Below are 18,378 nucleotides of genomic sequence, written 5' to 3' on the forward strand. Positions count from 1 at the left end.
GCAGGATTCAAAGTATTAAGTGCATATGTACTGTAAAGCATCATGAATGCTCTGTTGAACTTGAGTTCAGCAAAAGTCAACAAAGCAGTTTGAGCGCTTGCACGCAACTGCTTAGAAAGTGTCTTTTTAAAAGACCTGCACAGATAAATTAGATTCTACTGTAGCTGAGCGTTAGACAACACTCTCACCTAATTATCCAACCTAATCTTATTATCTCACCAGTCATTCACTAATTACATGACTGGATAACTACGTATGTGCCAACATTACGAAACTGCGGCAACTCCGGGAAACTCTAAAGCCTCGAAGTCATCAAACCAGCACCGCAGAGCCCTTTCCAAGATAGACGTGCAGGTGTGCTTGCTTTTGGCCCGCGTCCATCCTTCCAATTTTCAGACTAAGTCCGCGTTCCACCTGTTGTTGTGACACTAAACTAATGATCTAACCAACTAATCCACTACAAAACCAGGATTTGGACCTGAAACCGCACGGCTCGCTTTCTTTATTGCTGTGAGATGAATCTACCGCACCGTTGGTTTTTTTTTACACATTAGCACTTTCCAAAGACAGGAGACAGTGCTCAGAAGCAAGTTTGTCAGCCTTACCTGGGATTTCCTGTCCGTTGTAGTTCCATCCAGCAACAGCCAACATGGAGGGCAGCGGAGATCCAGGCCTACTGTCCCTGTCCCGCTCCCTGTCCCGCTCTCTGTCCCAGTTCCTCTCAGCCTGCTGGGTAATATGTCTGACCGTGTCCTTGTTCTTCCTGTTCTTTCTCCGCCCTGACCCTGATAGGGGTTGCCAGGGCCCCTCTACGCCTCCTCCAGCAGCCCCTCCAGCCCCTTGTTCCCCCTGGCTCTGGGCTGCCCCTCTGGGAGTGTCCCGGGGATGAGAGGAGGAGGCGGGGGACACCTGTTCCTCTTTGACGGTGACAGGCCTGTAGTCGTGCGGCCAGGCGGGCTGGGAGTCATGGCAGGCTTCCTCCTGGCTCTCGTGGCTCTTGGGGGGTTCTTGGTCCTCCTTGCCATACGTGCTGCCTCCCTCATGGCAGCTTGCGATTGCCGAGTCCCCAGAAGAGTTGGCCGGGCTGGTGCGGCGCGCCAGCCATGGTGAGGTGCTGCGACCTGACATGATGGAGGCCAGGGCTTCAGAAGCCATGCCCACTATGCCTCCTCCTCCTCCCCCTAAACCCGCTCCCACAACACCCCCTGCTCCTGGTATGCCCACTCCCCCTCCACCTCCTCCACCTCCGCCGATGCCTGCAGCAGCAACAGCTCCCATCTCAAAGTCGGCCAGTTCGTCAGCCATCTCAGAGCGGATGCTGATGTCCAGCGCGGCCTTGATGAAGCTGTGGCAGGCCTGGACAATGTCTGTCATCTGCAGGTAGCTGGCGGCTGACATGACCTCGATCACGTTCTTACTGGTGAGGGCGAGGTGCGCTGAGTACATGAAGTCCAGAATGGCTTTGAAGCCTGTCGCTGTGACAATGTCCAGGTGAGTGACAGTAGTCTGGTGGTGAGGCTCTGCCCCCTTTTTAACCTGAAAGGTGAGAAAGAGTGTTGATATCAGTGTGTTCTTGTCTCTTTATCTCAACACAACATCATTACTTTATCAGCAAGAAAACACAGAAGAAAACTACAATGATCTGAGAGAAAAACAAGTACTTAAAAGACTCCCTTGACCGTCTTCCCAAGTGTAGCAGTCCCTTACCTGGCAGTAAAGAGTCTTGAAGTAGCGTGAGGAGCCCAGGAGGACGTTCTTATGGGCCTTGAAAATCTTTCCGTCCACAATGACACAGGCGTCGCAGAGGATGCCGTGCTGCCTCTGCTCATTGAGCTCTCTGAGGAGCTGACGGTAGTGAGAGGCGATCTCCATGTCCTCCTTCCTGTTGTTCATCTGTGTAGCTGAACAAAAGCCTCTCCTCCAAACGTCTGCTGGGAAACAAAAAAAAGACCCGCAAGAAATTAACATCATGTCATCAATATATTCTACATATACATTATGTTGTACTATTAAAAGTATAGTATGGAAATGTGACCGCAGAAGCAGAAAGAGTAAAGGAGCAATGAAATTTAAGCCATTCTGTCAATTTTTAGGAGGGAAAACAAGCTCTTTGGCAACATGTTCAGCTATTTCACCTCCTAGACCATATATATAGTTGATGGTCGCAACTATATTCAAACCCTTTGCTGAGAACGTTGGTTTGCTTTTCATGCAAGGGGGGATAAAATAAGCAAATTTAGCTGAACCACTCCTTTAAAGACGAGCCAGGGTAAGGATATCTCAGTAATGACTGTGACATAAAAACAATGGCATCAATAGAAACCACATCTCAACTGCTGTAGTTTGATGTCTAAAAACAGCCCAGTAACAAATAGTCAAAAATCTCTGTGTTTAAACCGTGTCTGACAGGTTCATTTGTGTGAGCGTCTGCGTGTGCGAGGCAGAGTGTGTGTAAGCTCATTAAAAATGTCAGTTAAAAAGCGTAACACTTTCACAAAACAGTTGAGAGGAAGAAAAACACCTCATTTAGTACAGACCACTTTACCATTAAATTTATCAATAAACACAGGCTCAGTTGCGTGTTAGTTTTTTTTCCGTCTCTCCTTCGACTGTGAATATTCAATCAACTGTCTAGTTAAGACGAAATTCATTCTTGAACCCTCACCTCGGTGTTTCTGATCTTGCACAGTTCAGTCTAGGTTGTGAACACAAAGTTTTTCTGGAAACTACAGAGAAAAGAGCCTTAATGACAATTTGTGGAGCCGCTTATCTGTCAGCGAATGAACATCCAACTTTTCAGCATTAATTGACAGGATTCGTGGTAGCGTGACAGGGATACTGGCATATTTTATTGTTACTCTGACAAAATAAAAGCCACAGAAAAGCTGAAGATTTTTTTTACAATCTGTAAGCCCATAAAGATTCTTTTGGCTTTTGGGGCTGCAAATATTGATCTATTTGCTTGAGCGTGGATAAAAGATTATTGGCTTTTTTTTTTTTTCTGGTGTGTACAGGTTAGATGACATACAAGAGGTGTTTTGAGCCCACACAACAGAGGGGATGCGGGTGAAGGCCACAGAGAGAGCAGAGCAGAGGGAGACAAAGGGGGATGGGCGCATCGTTATGTTGAACCATTCAACAAGGTGGCAGAAAAACAAAGGGAAACTGCATAAGCTCTCGCAAACACCAATACACACACACGCACACAGGCATGGAGGAAGACGCAGATGAACACACACACTTAGGCAGTGCATTAGCCAGAGCATTAGCAGCCGCCGCTCCCGCTCTTGTCTTGGCGAGGGCTAAATCGCGGGGACGCAGAGTGTTACCAAACGCAGCAGTGATTTGTTTTGGGAACGCCACAGCTGTCAGCTCTCATGGGCCATTCTGAGCGATGACAGCTCGGGTTGGCCAAGGTGACAGCAGCGTTTGCTCGGGGGCCGGCACACTTCAGGTCATGTTTAGCAAAGCTCTGCTCAACCTGATGGCTTGTAAGATCAGATAAATCCACAGTGTCTCCCACGTCCACTTGGACAAACACACCTCCTATGAACAGCAGCGGACGAGCGGATGGAGTGACGGTGACAACTGCTGAAGCCTCTCTTTCTCAAGGAAAAAAAAAGTTCTGGATCTAATCAATGCATGCCTAGCTCACAACCTTTCACTCTGACTGGCGTTTCTTTAAGTCGCGGGAATAAAGAACTGTGAGGAGGAAGAAACTTGGATGTGAATACAGAATAACAGTGTCCCTCAGAGTCTCAAAAAGCAAGTTTTGACGCATGTGTTTTTATCCTCCAGCTCACACACTTCTTAGAAAAAAAATCTATTGGCGTTCTAACCTTGAGATATTCTTTCCTTTCTGTGTTGCCCTGATGGAGGTATTGAGAGTATTCACCTTTCACCTTTGGAAACAAACCTCCTCCTCTCTCTGCTCTTCTTCTCTCAGGGCCACTGGCACATTCAATTGTATAGCCCGGTCTATAAGATAGGCTCCCTCTCAGAGCCACACACACACACAAAACAGAAGAAGTCATTTATTCACTAAGAAATAACTCAATACCCTGCTATTCCTCGTTTTTCCAACCAATGTGGATGGTGAAATACAGGGTCACTGTACAGCAAACGTCGGTCAGCGCCATTTGAAACATGTCTCTGACTAAGAGACGGTGAAAGAAAGCCAGTTATTCCAAATCAACAGCTGGAATGAGGCCGCCATTGCTCAAGTGCTGCATGGGTCAGGGTCCTCCACCTTTCCATTTCCATCTTTGTTACCATTTTTTAAGTTTCTGTATTAATGAGTGGCGACAATGACAAGCACTCGAGCAAACAAGAAGCATACTAATGCCAGCCACAGCACTGTACCCTGCAACAGAACAGGTGAATCTACAGAGTAGGTTCACCCAAATGACAAAAAAAGCACAATTGCCTCTAGCCATGCAGAGAGTTTTGCATTAAATAAATCTGTCACTGAGATTTCTGCCTCCACTTCAATACAACAGAGGTTAATAAAGGCATTCGTGGTGCTCACAGCACTGAGAATTTATATTTAAGACATTAAACAGCAGCATCTCTTAAAGAAAGTGTGCTTATTACTCCCGGTAATTCAAAGAAATCAGCTCCAAATGAACTTCCATTCCCCTATCATCTCAAAATCTGGACAAATAAAACCAAAATGATCTTCATGGCTAGATACCTTTAGAGGTAAGTGAGAAAATATTTCTTTCTTTTTTTTTGCATTTTGGGTGAAAACAACCCTGTTAGGCAGTAAAGCAAAAACCTTGACAATATTCGCTTTTAAGAAATTCAAACAACCCAAAAAAAAGAGAAAGCGTGTGTGAATAGAGGAAGTCTGCTAACTGGGACTTAAGTTCATTAGTGCAACTTTTTACTCTGTGTGGTAATGCGTGCCCAAATATGAGCTAACGATAGTGTCAGCGTGGTACTGCACTCTCATACCGGAGCGTATTCAAGTTTCTCTGCAAGCATGTGTTTGTGTGTTATGTGCCGTGAATGCGTGGCTGGGATTGCACCCAAAGACATGTTAAATGGTGCCTCAAATTTAACAAAAACAATGATCAGTGGAGGGCAAAACAACAGCAAAGGACTGGGAGAAAGAGAGGGAGAGGTCTAATCAGATTTATTGCTTCAACAGACTCGGAGACATACTGAGTTAGCAGTTAGGCAGAGAAGAGGAACTTTAATGGAGTGCGCTTTGACCTCTAAACTCTTTGCTTGCCTAATTGGCTTGTTTAATTTCAGCATGTCCAATTCCCTCCAGTCAAAGACCCCTTTTCCAGAGGAACCAATCCAAATGCTCCCCTTCCTACAGTACATAAACACCCACATAAACCTCTCCAGTGTTCATCCTGGCTTTTCATTACTTCAGAGAGCTACTCCATCCTTCCACACGAGCTTAGACCATCAACAGGACCAAAAGCCGCTCCCTCTACCGTGTAAGAACAGCCTTGATTTATAGAACACTTTTTTCCAAATATACACTTGACACAAGATGGGAAAGTAAGATAAAATGAACTTGTCAGACAATCAAGTAAAGAGGGAGAGGCAGAGACTTTTGTGTCTCATCCAAAGCATTAGCAGTCTCACCAAGGCTACAGAAACTAAAGCCTGCTTTCAGGATGTCACAGAGCAGAAAAAAGCTTTTCATCCCTCTATGAAATTTCACCGCAAAAAAAAAAAAAAAAAAAGCAAGGAAAAAGTCATCAGGAGGCTGGCTGACAGTCTGTGAGCGCTTATTTGTGGTCAGAGACGATTGTTTCAGTAAAGCATGCCACCAGAGCTCCAAGTCCCTGTCACCCTTCTGAGGCCAAATCAAAAGTGAATGTCCTCCTTAACTCCCCCCCCCCCCAAAAAAAACACACACACACAAAAAAAACACACACGATCAAGAGCCCCGTTCCCCTCATAACACACACACACATCCAGTCCTTGCGCCTAAATACACAAACACGTGCAAGGACTAAAAACACGCACGTTCACATGCTTAGCAGAGCCGTCATGGCATCACACCCGGTTTGTCCTGGTCACATCAAAGCAAAGTCACTTTAGGCCCCAGCCAGACGACTAAAGAGATGAGACGTGTGATGGAGTGAGAGAATGGGGCTTCCTCCTTCTTGTGTTTCTCTTAATGCAGCCTGTCCCTCCGAGCCACTTCTCTGCCTCCTTGACCGCACAGGACTGTGGGGAGACAGAGCGCAAGGTCCTTCTGGATCAAAGGCAGAGCGATACTTTGTTTGTACAGGGGTTTAACGGACGGCTTTCCACAGCGGGCTCACGCCGAGGTATTCGGATATCACTCTGGATGCTACAGATGTTACAGCAACGTGATTACACAACATATTTTAGCAAACAAAACTCACCTGGAGCACACTTTTCTTTGGCAAACCACGTCTGTTGATTCACTCCTAATTAACACTCTTGCAGGAACCAGGTTGCTGCAGGTTGCTGCACGTGTGTTAGCACTATCCCACCAGTTTCATACTCTTTCAGTTCTATTTATTTATTTCAAGTTGGTCAGTGCGAATTATCATTTAGAGACCAGTGTGCTGCATGCGAAATTGCCACCCTCAGCTAATCACTCTACATTCAAATTATGGCCCTCTGCTCAACAAATGTAACAGTTGTGCTCATTATTTGATAAAAATGACTTTGGTTGGACGAGCATGTCAAACTGAAGGAAGGCAGAGTTCACAGAGCCTCTTGTGTGAGAGGTAAAATAGATAAATAAATAATAGCCATTCATAAATAAAGAGAAAAACAAACATTTGACGTGCAGATTGAACCGGTTTCTGCTAATGTACATTTGCTGCAACAGACATCAAAGCATGTGTGATTTTGGTAGATTTAAGACCATTAACAACGATTTTGTATATATATATATATACACATACAGGTGTGTGTGTGTGTGTGTGTGTGTGTGTGTGTGTGTGTGTGTGTGTGTGTGTGTGTGTGTGTGTGTGTGTGTGTGTGAGAGAGAGAAAGGGGTTACTTGTAGTAGCAGATAATCGTCACCTGTAGTTAGTCTCAGCTCTTCAGATGTTTTAGCATCTTTCAGCTCACTGTTTTGGTTTTGGTTTCATCCTCTCTCGCTGCTCTCATCTACTAAATAACTTCACATCTGTGTAACAGTAATACTATTTTGTTCAGCACATATTAGGCTACAGTTTATCATTTGACTATACTGATACGCACATTTTGACTCATCTAAGCACCGAGCTGTAATAGATCTCCAATCTTCATGTACCAACACATTATCGGTTCATCTCATCTCTACCTTTAAGGATCCTCCATTAGCAGTAGATTCCCTCCTTTTCACATCCCTCCTTTAATCTCAGCTCTGTCGAGAATCAGCAGGGAGGACATGTTGAAACCGTCCACAGATTGAAGAAGTGAATGGATGGGAAGAGGAAGAAGGAGGAGGGAATATCAAGCCAGGATTCAGTAGCCAAGAGTAGGCATTTATGTTGTCAACCGTCCCAGCTTCATGCCTCAGCTACAACATTTTATCAGTTAAGCTAAAAGTGAAACCCGTTCCTTTTTGCATATTTTCTAGTGGTGACTCGCACCAGCAGACTACCCTGTGATAGCAGGCAGTTTCTGTGGAAAAGGCAAACAGGTTGGCACGTCTGCACTGAATGAATTATATATTATGTAAAGCTTTCAAAACAAAGTGAAATAAACGATGTTAGCCTCCAGAAAAAGATATTAAGAGAATCTCTGACATAATATGGTAATATCTATGAAAAATTAAAAAGGCACAGGAAGAAAGAATTGGTTTGCTTGTGAGTGTACTTTTCCCCTATAATGAAAGAAAATACTGGGGAAAAAAAAGCAAGCAGCCATAAGTGGAATTAAAATGAAATTCAGCTAGACAATGGAGGCACTGTTCTTCAAACACGTGATTGGGGACAGTCATTCCTTCCCCAAGTAAAATCTACGAGTTCCTCTACTTCAATAAAAATGAAAGTTGTATTCGATTTAATTTTTCTAAATCCACAACATAATCCTCAGCGCGTGATGAATGACGTCGACTGAAACTGAATTTGCAAATACGCGGCCTGTGAAAGGTCGTCGTGAACATGGGGTGAGGTCAAACAGGAAAGAGGAAAAAGGCAAAGAGCAGAAGAACAAGGGAGAGATAAAGAACAGTGAAAAACAGAGAGGGAAGAGATAGAGCAGAATCGCAGAGACAGCGAGGCTGGAAAGATAGAGACAGAAGATAGAAAGAGGGGGAGACAGGAAGAGAGGGGAGAGTGACTCAGGCAGCCAATATTTTTTAAACAGCTTTGCTTCCACTCAACTGGGCATCAAGGCCATTATCCCGGGGTTAATCCCCAATCCGACGGAGCTGGCAGCCTTCCGGGACAAGCCAGGGTGGCAGCCCATCAACAAGCCAGGCAGGGACGAAAATAACACACACATACTCACACATGTGCACTTGACACACAAGCACACACAGACAGGCGTGCAAGCTGCAATTAGAAAAAATAACACAACAAAGCTATTAGCACTGAAAGGCCTGTCCTTAGCTTCTTTGTCGTTACTGTTCATGTTTGTCTCTCATTTTTATCTCAGACTTCTGTATGTCTCACTGCATGCGCTCTTGTTGCCAGTTTCCCTTGTTTCTTTCATCACACACCCTCCATCTGTCCACTTTTATTTTCTCCACCTTCCCCACCAGCTCTACTCATGCCACATTTTGTACCTCTACCTCGATCTCCCTTTCTCCGTCCGCTCTCTGTTTCTTTGGCCGGCATCCAAGGAGTCAAGGTGGAGGAAGAGATTGACTCAAAGAAGGATAGCCATGTCATGTGGAGAGGGACCAAAGAGGATCCAGGAGGCTTAGGGAGACTTAGTGCTACTCACTTCATCCCTTGCTCCCCCACTCCTCTGCCTCCTTAGTCCCCTTCCGCACACACCACCCGAAAACAATACCTAGACCCTCCCCGACCTCACCTGAAGACCTTCATGCTGCTCATCAAACTTTCTGCACAATCAGTGTACCGGCCAAAAATATCTGCCTCTATAAGCCTCACGTCCAGCTTACGACACTACTGTGTTCAGTCCAGCAGATCAAGACCTTCTCCACCACCTTGTCCTCTCACCTTCAGCCACACAGGTGTTAAGCCTTGAGTGATCTTATGGAAATCCAGCCATAGTAAGAATGGAGTGGGATCATCCCAGAATGACCAGAAAAGATGTGTGACTTGAAGATGTTGATGTCCTTCATGCCAGCTCTGCCTCCAATGATCCACAAAGTGTCAGTGACATTATTTGACACATCAAGAGCTTTAAAAAAAAAAAAAAAAAAAAAAAAAAAAGGTGAGAAATGCCATCTACCTATCTCTCTGTCTTTTCTCTGTCTTTGTCCTTTACACTTGTGCATGTGTGTGTGTATGTGTGTGCAGTTTCTGGGCTATCTTTCTCTCTAGGCCCCTAAGCCTGCTATGTCTCCCATGGTAACTCCCTGACTGACGACCCGGGGCTTAGCCTAAATTCTCTCTCTATTAAAAGCTGTGAAATGCAAATAATGAAACATCTCATTACCACTGTCGGAGAACCCAAAATGAAAGGAGGGGGAGAGCGGGAGGGAGGAGCGGAGAGGGGCGGATGAGGAGGACGGTAAGAACTGAGCGGCAGGAGAAAGAGGGCTATACGGGAGAGAGGGAGGCAGAGGAGGGAAGGTGAGAGGACAGGGAGAAACAGAGAAGGAGAGCCGGAAATAAAAGAGTGGAACAAGAGGAGGAAAGGATGGGAGAAGAAAGGGGAAGGGAGGATGTGAAGGGCAGGGAGGGACGGCCATGTGTTGCCATTAACATGGAGAGTAGCCACGACTGGCCACCTATGCAAACTGGGTGGAGGCTTCATGAACTGAGCTGTGACTTCGGGGGGTCATTCAAATGAGACCAGCGCTGGAGTTTTCCACTTATCCACTTCACACCAAAGTTCAGTGTAAAAACAGACCATCAGGCTAAAGCTGTTCAATGCAGCTGTCGCGTAATCACAAGAGCCCAAAATGAATATTTGGTTGGTGTATATATATATATATATATATATATATGTGTGTGTGTTGATTGATAATTTTATTATACCCAAAGGGGATGATTAGTTACTGAGCTTTACTTTTTATCTTCACAGCGCTACCATTAATCACCTCAGACCGCCTAAACAAAAATGCACAACAGTACTTACTCAGGTTTAAGTATAATTCTGAGGGAGGAATGGGCTATATCTTTGAAAAACATATATTAGTGCTACAGGGAAGTGAAATCACCTGCAGGAAGTGCCTGTATTTGGTTGTGTAGGTGGGAGGAGATTGGTCATGGTAGTGGTGGGGAGGAGAGGGGGTTGGGGTCATGTGACAGTAACCACATCACCTCCTGTGGTCTCCTGGTGCAAAACCCAGCTTCATCACTGCAACACTTTGGAGACTCATCTGCTTGCGTGCAAACCCCTGATATCATGAGGGAATTCCTGGGAGGTGGAGCTTTAAGGTGTGACATTGTCTAATAGCAGGATTAGTTTGAGACTTCTGGGAACTCTGTTGTGTAAGGGTTTTTTCAGGTCACAGATGCATCTTTCCATCTGAATGGCTAAAAACGTTCTTTAAAATTTAATTTTAAAACCGGAAATTTTTAACAAACATCAGCTTTTACCGTACTTGTTTGATACTGACTGCCTGGTTTCAATTTTGGATTTACTCTGCTACTCTACTAACATCACTTCTCAAAACCACGGGCATTAATTTGTTGCTATAGCTGCCTTCACTCTTCTCTTCTGGGAATGTTTTCCACAAGATTTGAGAGCCGGGCTGCAGGGAAGTTGGACGATAAGGTCTGGCTCGCAGTCAGTGTTGCAGTTCATCCCAAAGGCGTATGACGGGGTTGAGTTCAGGGCTCCGTGAAGGCCAGTCAAGTTCAACCACACCAAACTCACAACTACAATTACTGCCTCACGGTTATATGCCTCCACCAGCCAGTCAAGTTGCACTTTACATCCATGTCTGTCCACACTCTGTATACAGAGAAGACTTTGAAGGAATTTAATAAAAGGTATTAAGTGTATTTTTTGTTGAAATCACTGTTCTGACATGTATGATTCCAGTGAATAATTCCCAGCGAGAAACATGCTGTCTTCACTTTGAGACTATTTTTACAGAGGACTCATCACGTGGTGCAACAACAATCACCTGAAGCTCGATGTCAGTAAAACCAGCGAGGACCACTTTTTACCACCTGTGTGAATGATGTGCTTGAGCCTTGCTCTTGTGAGTCTTTGTCGTGTGTCCTCTTCTAAGTCTCGATGGCGGAGGGGAGGTGCTGAGGCTTGGGGTTGCTCATTGTCCTCCTTGACCCCTTGTCTATACACTGTATATTTGTAATTTTGTAATCATGACTATATCCTGTAATTCTGATTTATACTGTATATAGGACATCTATTGAATATCTGCCTGTTTGAGGGATCCCTCCTCTGTTAACCTTCCTGAGGATTCCTCCATGTTGCTCATTAATAGGGCTTGTTCCTCATCCTCTATGCTTAGGGTCTAAGAATGGAGGATGTTGTTTGCCATACAGATTGCGAAGCCCCTTTGAGGCAAGTTTTCAATTGATGTCACCTTGTTAAGCTTAATTGTTCTCGTTCGGCTGTATGACTACTAGCGTTCATTGAGAGAAACCAAAAACAGAGTAAAAATTTCTTCTATGTGTTCACATATTTGGCCAATAGACACACAAGAGAACACAAAGTCAGCCTAATCAGTAGACAGTGCTTCAAATATGGATGTTGCTGCTATACAATCTATACAATCAGCACAGTTTCAAGGTGGACACCCAAGATTACTGTCACCAATTCAGTATCGGACCAAACGTGAAATATGATCCCCTTCTGTTCCTGAGTTATGGTGTTGAATAATGGCCAGAAAAGTGTTTTGGCAGCACATTATGATGTCACAGTGAAGCTGATGTTTGACTTTTTGGAATTAAATCATCATCATTTCATCATTTTATCCTATGAAACATCTGTGTGACATTTTGTCTAAACTAGTGTAACAATTCTCTAGTTATGTCCAAAACATACCACAATGTCCTTTGACCAGCAAAATGTACTCAGTTCATCATTATCAAAGTCAAAATTTGAGTCAAATTTGAAGAAATTCCCAAAAGACCTTCCTGAGATACTGTGTTCACAAGAATGGGACGGACAGACAGACGAACAACCCAAAAACATAACGCCTGCGACCACGGCTGTCGCCTGCTCAGACACATAAAGACATCTCTTTGTCATGCTGAAACAGGAAGGAGCCATCTCAAAACTGCGACCACAAAATTTGAACCACACTATTTTCTAACATATCGAAGCAGACTGAAGATTTACTAAAACTGGAAAGAAGCAACTGAAGCAACATGACAGCAGCAGACCGAGGGTTCACACAGGGCTGTCCACATACTTTTGGCCATATGGCATGTTCTAGTTCTTCGTATCTGTCCTTGGAATAAAAAGGATTATAGCTCGTATTTGGGTGAGCTCTGGGTGTGCCCACTTCTTTTTTCACACCCAAAATGTGTGATCATCTGAACACTCATGTTCTTCATACTGACACACTACAAAAACCAAAAATTAAAACAAAAAACCCCCAAGACTGTTCTGTTAATTGTCCCTTCTAGGTGATTTTTACATCCCTTTGCCTTTTCTCCTCCAGTTTCACTCCATTTGTCTCATTTGGCAAATCTCAGCTGAGTTTTGAAAAGCACCAAATGGCTTTGTGGCTTAAGTGATGATGACAATCTAAGGCTATGGAGTGGCTCAAAACTCACATTTAACACCCACCCTGATCTCTATCTCTGCCAGCGAGCCACTCGGAGTGCGTGTGTGGTTGTCGAGACCCTTCTATAGGTCTTAACACAAAACCTGTCATAGCGAAAAAGCAACCTGTCACGACTCAGCTAGACACGACTGTACATGACTGTACCACACAGAACACAGGCAGCCTCTTCCCAAGCTGTAAAAGCAGTCACTGCAGCCACAAAGGTCTCAGACGAGAACACACATACAAAGAGCAACTGAACGGTATGGAGGAAATGAAACCACGGGTTACCAGGAGGATGAAAATGTAAAAAAAATTAACATATGGTACAATTCCTGTCCTAAAGGAATAAATGCCCGAGGGCTAAAAGCTAATTGTTGTTTGTTAAAACGTGTGGCTTTTGAATGCACAAGTGAATGACTGAATGATGGTGACTCACTGCTGGTGGCCAGTCGCTATCTGGTGCCGAGGCGGCTGTCCAGAGAACGTCTTTGTGTGTGTAAGGGTAACTTGGTGTGACTGTCGCTCTGTCAGACGGCAAACAGAGGCATCTTTCTCAAATCCACGCTGGGCCGCGGCTTACAATGAGCTCACGCAAAGAGGGGAGCAAAAAAGCCGCAGCTTAAGTGTGTACTCACAAGGACAACAGGCACACCCTCCATCCCCCTGAGCAAATATTAAAAGAGACTTCACTCCCAGCTAATCTAATTCACAAACACTCCAGAGCACGCGCAAACAAGAAAAACACATAATTTTACTATATTAACCTAGCCCTCAACACGCAACATTCACTAATAACTTACTAACATTCCCACAGCCTGCCGTAAAACAACTGAGCAGCACAGTGATTTACATATAGATAGAGAAAGTGTTTATAAAAACACATTTGTATATAATAGCCCGAGGCTGCATTGTCACTCATCAAGCTGATCAAAAAGCAGCTACTATACAACACTGATGAATCTCGGAGCGCTTTTGCGAATCTGTCCTTCAACAGCGGAAAAAAAAGGAGGTGAGATAAAGGGAGAGAAATCAAGGGGAGAGGAGAGGAGCATCTAAATATAGAGAGACTCACATTTTGGAGTCAGAAAAGAGACAGTGAAGGGTAAGAAAGAGGGAGGGAGACGGGAGATGCAAGAAGAATAAAGGAGGGAGAGGGAAAGTGAAGAGAGATGGGGAACAAATAAGAAAGGAATGGAGATTGAAGAAGTGGAGTGTTGAAGCAGATAAAGAAGAGGAGAAGATGGAAGTAGCGTCAGCGCAGCTCCCGATCGATGTCTGCAGAGCCTCTGTGGGTTTCTCATCCACTGTATGGTTTGCTTAGTGGACGGCTGGAGAACTGGACGTGGAGGACACTCAATTTTGCCCGCGAGACTTGAGAGTTCAATACACCGCACAGTGTATCACCACAGACGTTTATCAATACGTAGCGTCGATAGTGAGGGTCTGCCCCTTCAGTGATCTTTTCAACTGCTTCAACACAGACTGGCTGCGGTCCCTCTGCTCAGTAAATTCTAATAGTCATCAGTGAAGATGCAAAATCATTGAAGTGCTTTGTCTTCTTTGTTTCCATGCCATGATTGGCTGTTAGGGAGGAATCGCACCAGTTTACTCTGTTTCCTATAGCCACTGCTAAAAAAAAAAAAAAGATGTCAGATATCAAGTCAGGTTTCTGTTTCTTTTGCTGAAATGCAATTGCTTTCAGTGGAAACAGACAACTTTTCACCCCCCCCAACCCTCCTCCCCCCAACGTTTCCAAGTGGTATTATTGTTGGCGCCACTGTCGCAAAGACAACCAGATTGCTTTCCGTTTTCCTCAGAGCCTACAACACAGGAGTTCACTCCAAATTTCCGTGAAGGAACGATCAGCGCCAATTTGGAAATAAGAGAGAAGACACAAGAATGTTCAATGAAGAGGTCAAGTCAAATTGTCATAGTTGCATATATAGTAAAAGCATAGTTTGAGTATTTGCTTTGTGGAAAAAAGTTGGTGTTGGGGCGGAGGGGGGAGTAGACATTTACTCATTTAATCTTAATGGAGACATGAAAAACTGTGCATTGTGATATTTTCTATTCATTGATTTTCATAAGAACAAGTATCATCAGCCAGACTTGACTTGACACAAAGGCTGCTGGCAGGAATCGAACCAGCGAGACTGTGATGGCCATGCAGCCACGTGGCACACTCAGTCACTCGCTTCGATGTTATCATTAATCTGTTGTCATTACATTGTGCAATCAACATTTACTTCATAATGATAAGTTAAAACAAAACCTGTCTATCGCCATTCTAAAACAACCAACTTCTTTATGGAGTTTTGTATTGGCCGGCGATGTCGCTCGAGGCTACCACGTCCACTGTGACTGACTACGAGCGAGGTTCGACCGGACGAATGCCTCACCTGGATCCTCTCGTCTGTCCTGTCCTCCTCTCCTCCTCTGTCATCCTTTTTTCCCTCCTCTTATCTGTCTGTCTTTTCAATCACAGTGTGTTTACTCCAATGCGGTTTGACGTTTGACTGTCACCTGTTGACTAACATGAGCGGCTGTTGTGGCTCGCAGGCTTTTGGAACTATGGCAGCTTTTTTCCCCCCGACAGCGATGGAAAGAACTGCAAATTCATGTACAGAAGTGTCATAGCCAGACACAAGAGACACAAAGAGAGAGGGAGAGACAAAAGGACCACTGTGTAAACTCTCATGATCGTGCTCACCATTGCTAAAGACAACACCCACCTTGGAAACCTAATTTTGAACAAGTTGCACATTCCCACATTGTGAGGCAGTGCCAGTATCAGGTGTCCGTCCAAACCACCAACCACCAATCAACCGCCACCCCCTTCGTGACACACCAGCGCACACACCAAAACAAATGGGAGGGGGGAGGTGAGATAGAAGACAGGAGGGAGGGATGGGTGCGGGGGTGAGAAAGAGAGAGTAAAAAGAAGAGGGCAAGAGAAAGAGCCAGCCAGAGACAAAGGCAGAGAGAATGACAATGAGTGAAAAGAGGAAGAGTGGGGGAAAAAAAAAAAAGAAAATAGAGAGGACGAGATGAGGTGAAAAGCGCATTGCCAGCTCACCGTGCACATTCACAGAGCAAGAAGAGAACAAAAAGACAGCGACAATGAGACTTCCATGTATATGCACCGTTCGGTTTGTGTGTGTGCACAGCTCGCATGTGTTGTATAGAGCAGCGAGAAGGCCCAAGGGGGAGTTTGCCCCCCGCCACTGAAAAGGGGATGTGAACCTACTCACTTCTGTTCACATCTGGATTGGCTTCGCCTCTCGTTCATAAAGGGAACTATACGGCCACAGGAGCCCGTAAAACGTCCAGCAACGATGACAGAACTTATGTGACAGAGTTCACATAAAAATACACTAAGGATCTGTTTTTGAGTGCTGAAAAAGCCTTTATAAATCAAAATAATCCAGCTTCCCCTTTGAGACGTCACCTTCTAACCTATACAGACAAGTTATTCTAACTTGGACGGCTCACCTTGGCAGCGAAGAGTCCATCAGGCCAAAAAAAATATTCGTGTTTAGGCAGAAAATGGACCCTGTTTCCATTGTTGCTGGCTGTTGCATTAAGGTGTTGTATAAATATGAGCTAGGGTCAGGGGGAAGGATAAAAATGAGAAAGAGAACAGGGAGAGGGTAAAAATGAGAAAGGGAGTAGAGGAAGGGTAAAAATGAGAAATGGAGTAGGGGAGGCCACAGGAGGCACCTGGCCCACTTACAGCAGAGGAGGGGGTGGTGGAGGAGGAGGAGGAGGAGGAGAGGTGGAAGATTAAGGAGTGGGAGGGAAAAAGAAAAGGAGAAGGTGGAGAAGGAGAAGGAGAAGGAGAAGGAGGAAAAGGAGGGAGGCAGAGGAGGAGAAAAAAGTGAGGGAGATGCAGCTGGGATGGAGCAGAGGGTACGGGGACTTCGGGGGGCTCGGGGTGAAGTGAAGGAGCGGGAAAAGGTGAGGAGAGAAAAGGATGTGAGACAAGAAGGCGAGGGAGAAAAAAGAACAGATGAAATAATGGGAAGGGGGAGGAGGGCAGAGGGGGAGGTGAGAGCAGGAGAGGCAGAGAGAGTGAGAGGGAGGGAGGTGGGGGCTGGAGAAGAAGAGGTGGCCTTGTGATGCTGAGAATGGAGGTGGTGTATGCATGCGCAGGATGAATGTGTGCACGTCTCTTTCTGTGTGTGTGGGTGTCTAAAATTATGACGAAAAACTAACACCTCACCCAAAGTATGAATAACCGACCACAACAGGCCAATGTCGGTTCAATCTCTTCTCCCAGCACATTCGAACAGCCTGCCTATACCACTAATATCCCACTAATACCACCCACAGTCCTCGCTCCACCTCACATCAATGAATATTTCATGTCCTGATGGCACTTTTAAAGCAAAAACTAATTAGCAAATCCAAGTTGATCTGGCATTAGTCATATCAGGCCAATTAAAAGCCCAGGTACATGTTAATGGCAGCGAAGTGGAATAATTGTATGTTGAGCAGGGGAGAGAATGTTAAACAGGCCTTGTTAGCAGCACTTTAGCACTCTAGCCAGAGTCCATGGCTGGATTACAAAACTCTACAAAGCAGGGTAACGTTCGTCAGAAACACACACACGTACAGAGGCACACACACATCTTTGAAAGCGCCAAACGAAAACTCTATCCATTAATTAGAGTGTCGCCATCAATTCCATGGGGTCAGGTCTGATACTTATAGCTAAAGAAGGGAAATATTTCCAGGGAAAATGATGGTTTTATGCTTCAGTAATAATATTAAACAGGGATCCAAATATTGGCAGGAGCTCACAGGTCAGATGTTAGGCAGTATTGGTGGGAGAAAACATTTTCTGCTCCACGCGCCGTTTCTGTGGTCAGCACCAGTCAACATAACGTTGTGGAGACAGTTTTTGTGTGGTACTGAGTAGGGAAAGGTGTTGGTTCGCGTTCAAGTCTTTCCAACCTTCCCTCTGTGTGTGTTTTCTTACGCAGAAGTTTAGATTGAGACAGACAGCGCTGACACACGCAGACTAAACTGTGCTGCACGAGAAAGTGACAGAATAACAAGGGCTCGAACTCTTTTGGAGTGGATGCCTGTTTCATCACCCCCTTCTCCTCCTCCTTCCTCTCCCTCCGTCTCCCCATTCTCTTTCCTTCACATTCCCTCCTTTCCTTCCCCACTCTGCCTTCCCTGTCTCCCTCTCACACCTGAGCTTTGATATGGAAATCTCTCACCAGCCACAGCCCGAGGCTAGCTGACTGTTTCTAAAGATGTATTTGCTCAAAGCCGCTCAATTTCTCATCAAATGCTCACACTGTGTGTATAAAAGACAAACTCTTTCACTGAGAAAATAACAACTAACAACCACGTACTTATACAAGGCTTTCAGCAGTCTGCAAACCCCGGACTCCAACAAAGAGGTTTTCCAAGCCCAAAGCTTCAAGTTCTTAATAGCTTATATAAATTTGTCTAAAAAAGATAGTGATCTTTCTGCAAAGTGGAGAGCTAAGGACGCTAACTATCTTGTCAATAGAGCACTTTGAATAAGTGTGTGCTTGTGC

General features: G+C 44.9%; 1 protein-coding gene across 4 annotated transcripts in view; it reads right to left on the reverse strand.

The window, feature by feature from the left end:
- zbtb46 (zinc finger and BTB domain containing 46) overlaps positions 1 to 18,378 on the reverse strand; it is a 62,587-nt gene that overhangs the window by 38,473 nt on the left and 5,736 nt on the right. For 2 of the 4 annotated variants that reach the window (XM_070968061.1, XM_070968059.1), the window contains exons 2-3: positions 1,708 to 1,931; positions 606 to 1,536 (exon numbers count right to left, since the gene is read on the reverse strand). In XM_070968061.1, the coding sequence (XP_070824162.1) occupies positions 606 to 1,536; positions 1,708 to 1,893 (1,117 nt within the window). In that variant the 5' untranslated portion in view covers positions 1,894 to 1,931. The remainder of the gene's footprint in view (positions 1 to 605; positions 1,537 to 1,707; positions 1,932 to 18,378) is intronic. The other 2 variants (XM_070968062.1, XM_070968060.1) reach the window with 1 other exon arrangement.

Source organism: Chaetodon trifascialis, chromosome 8 (assembly GCF_039877785.1).
Source record: "Chaetodon trifascialis isolate fChaTrf1 chromosome 8, fChaTrf1.hap1, whole genome shotgun sequence".
Lineage (NCBI taxonomy): Eukaryota > Metazoa > Chordata > Actinopteri > Chaetodontiformes > Chaetodontidae > Chaetodon > Chaetodon trifascialis.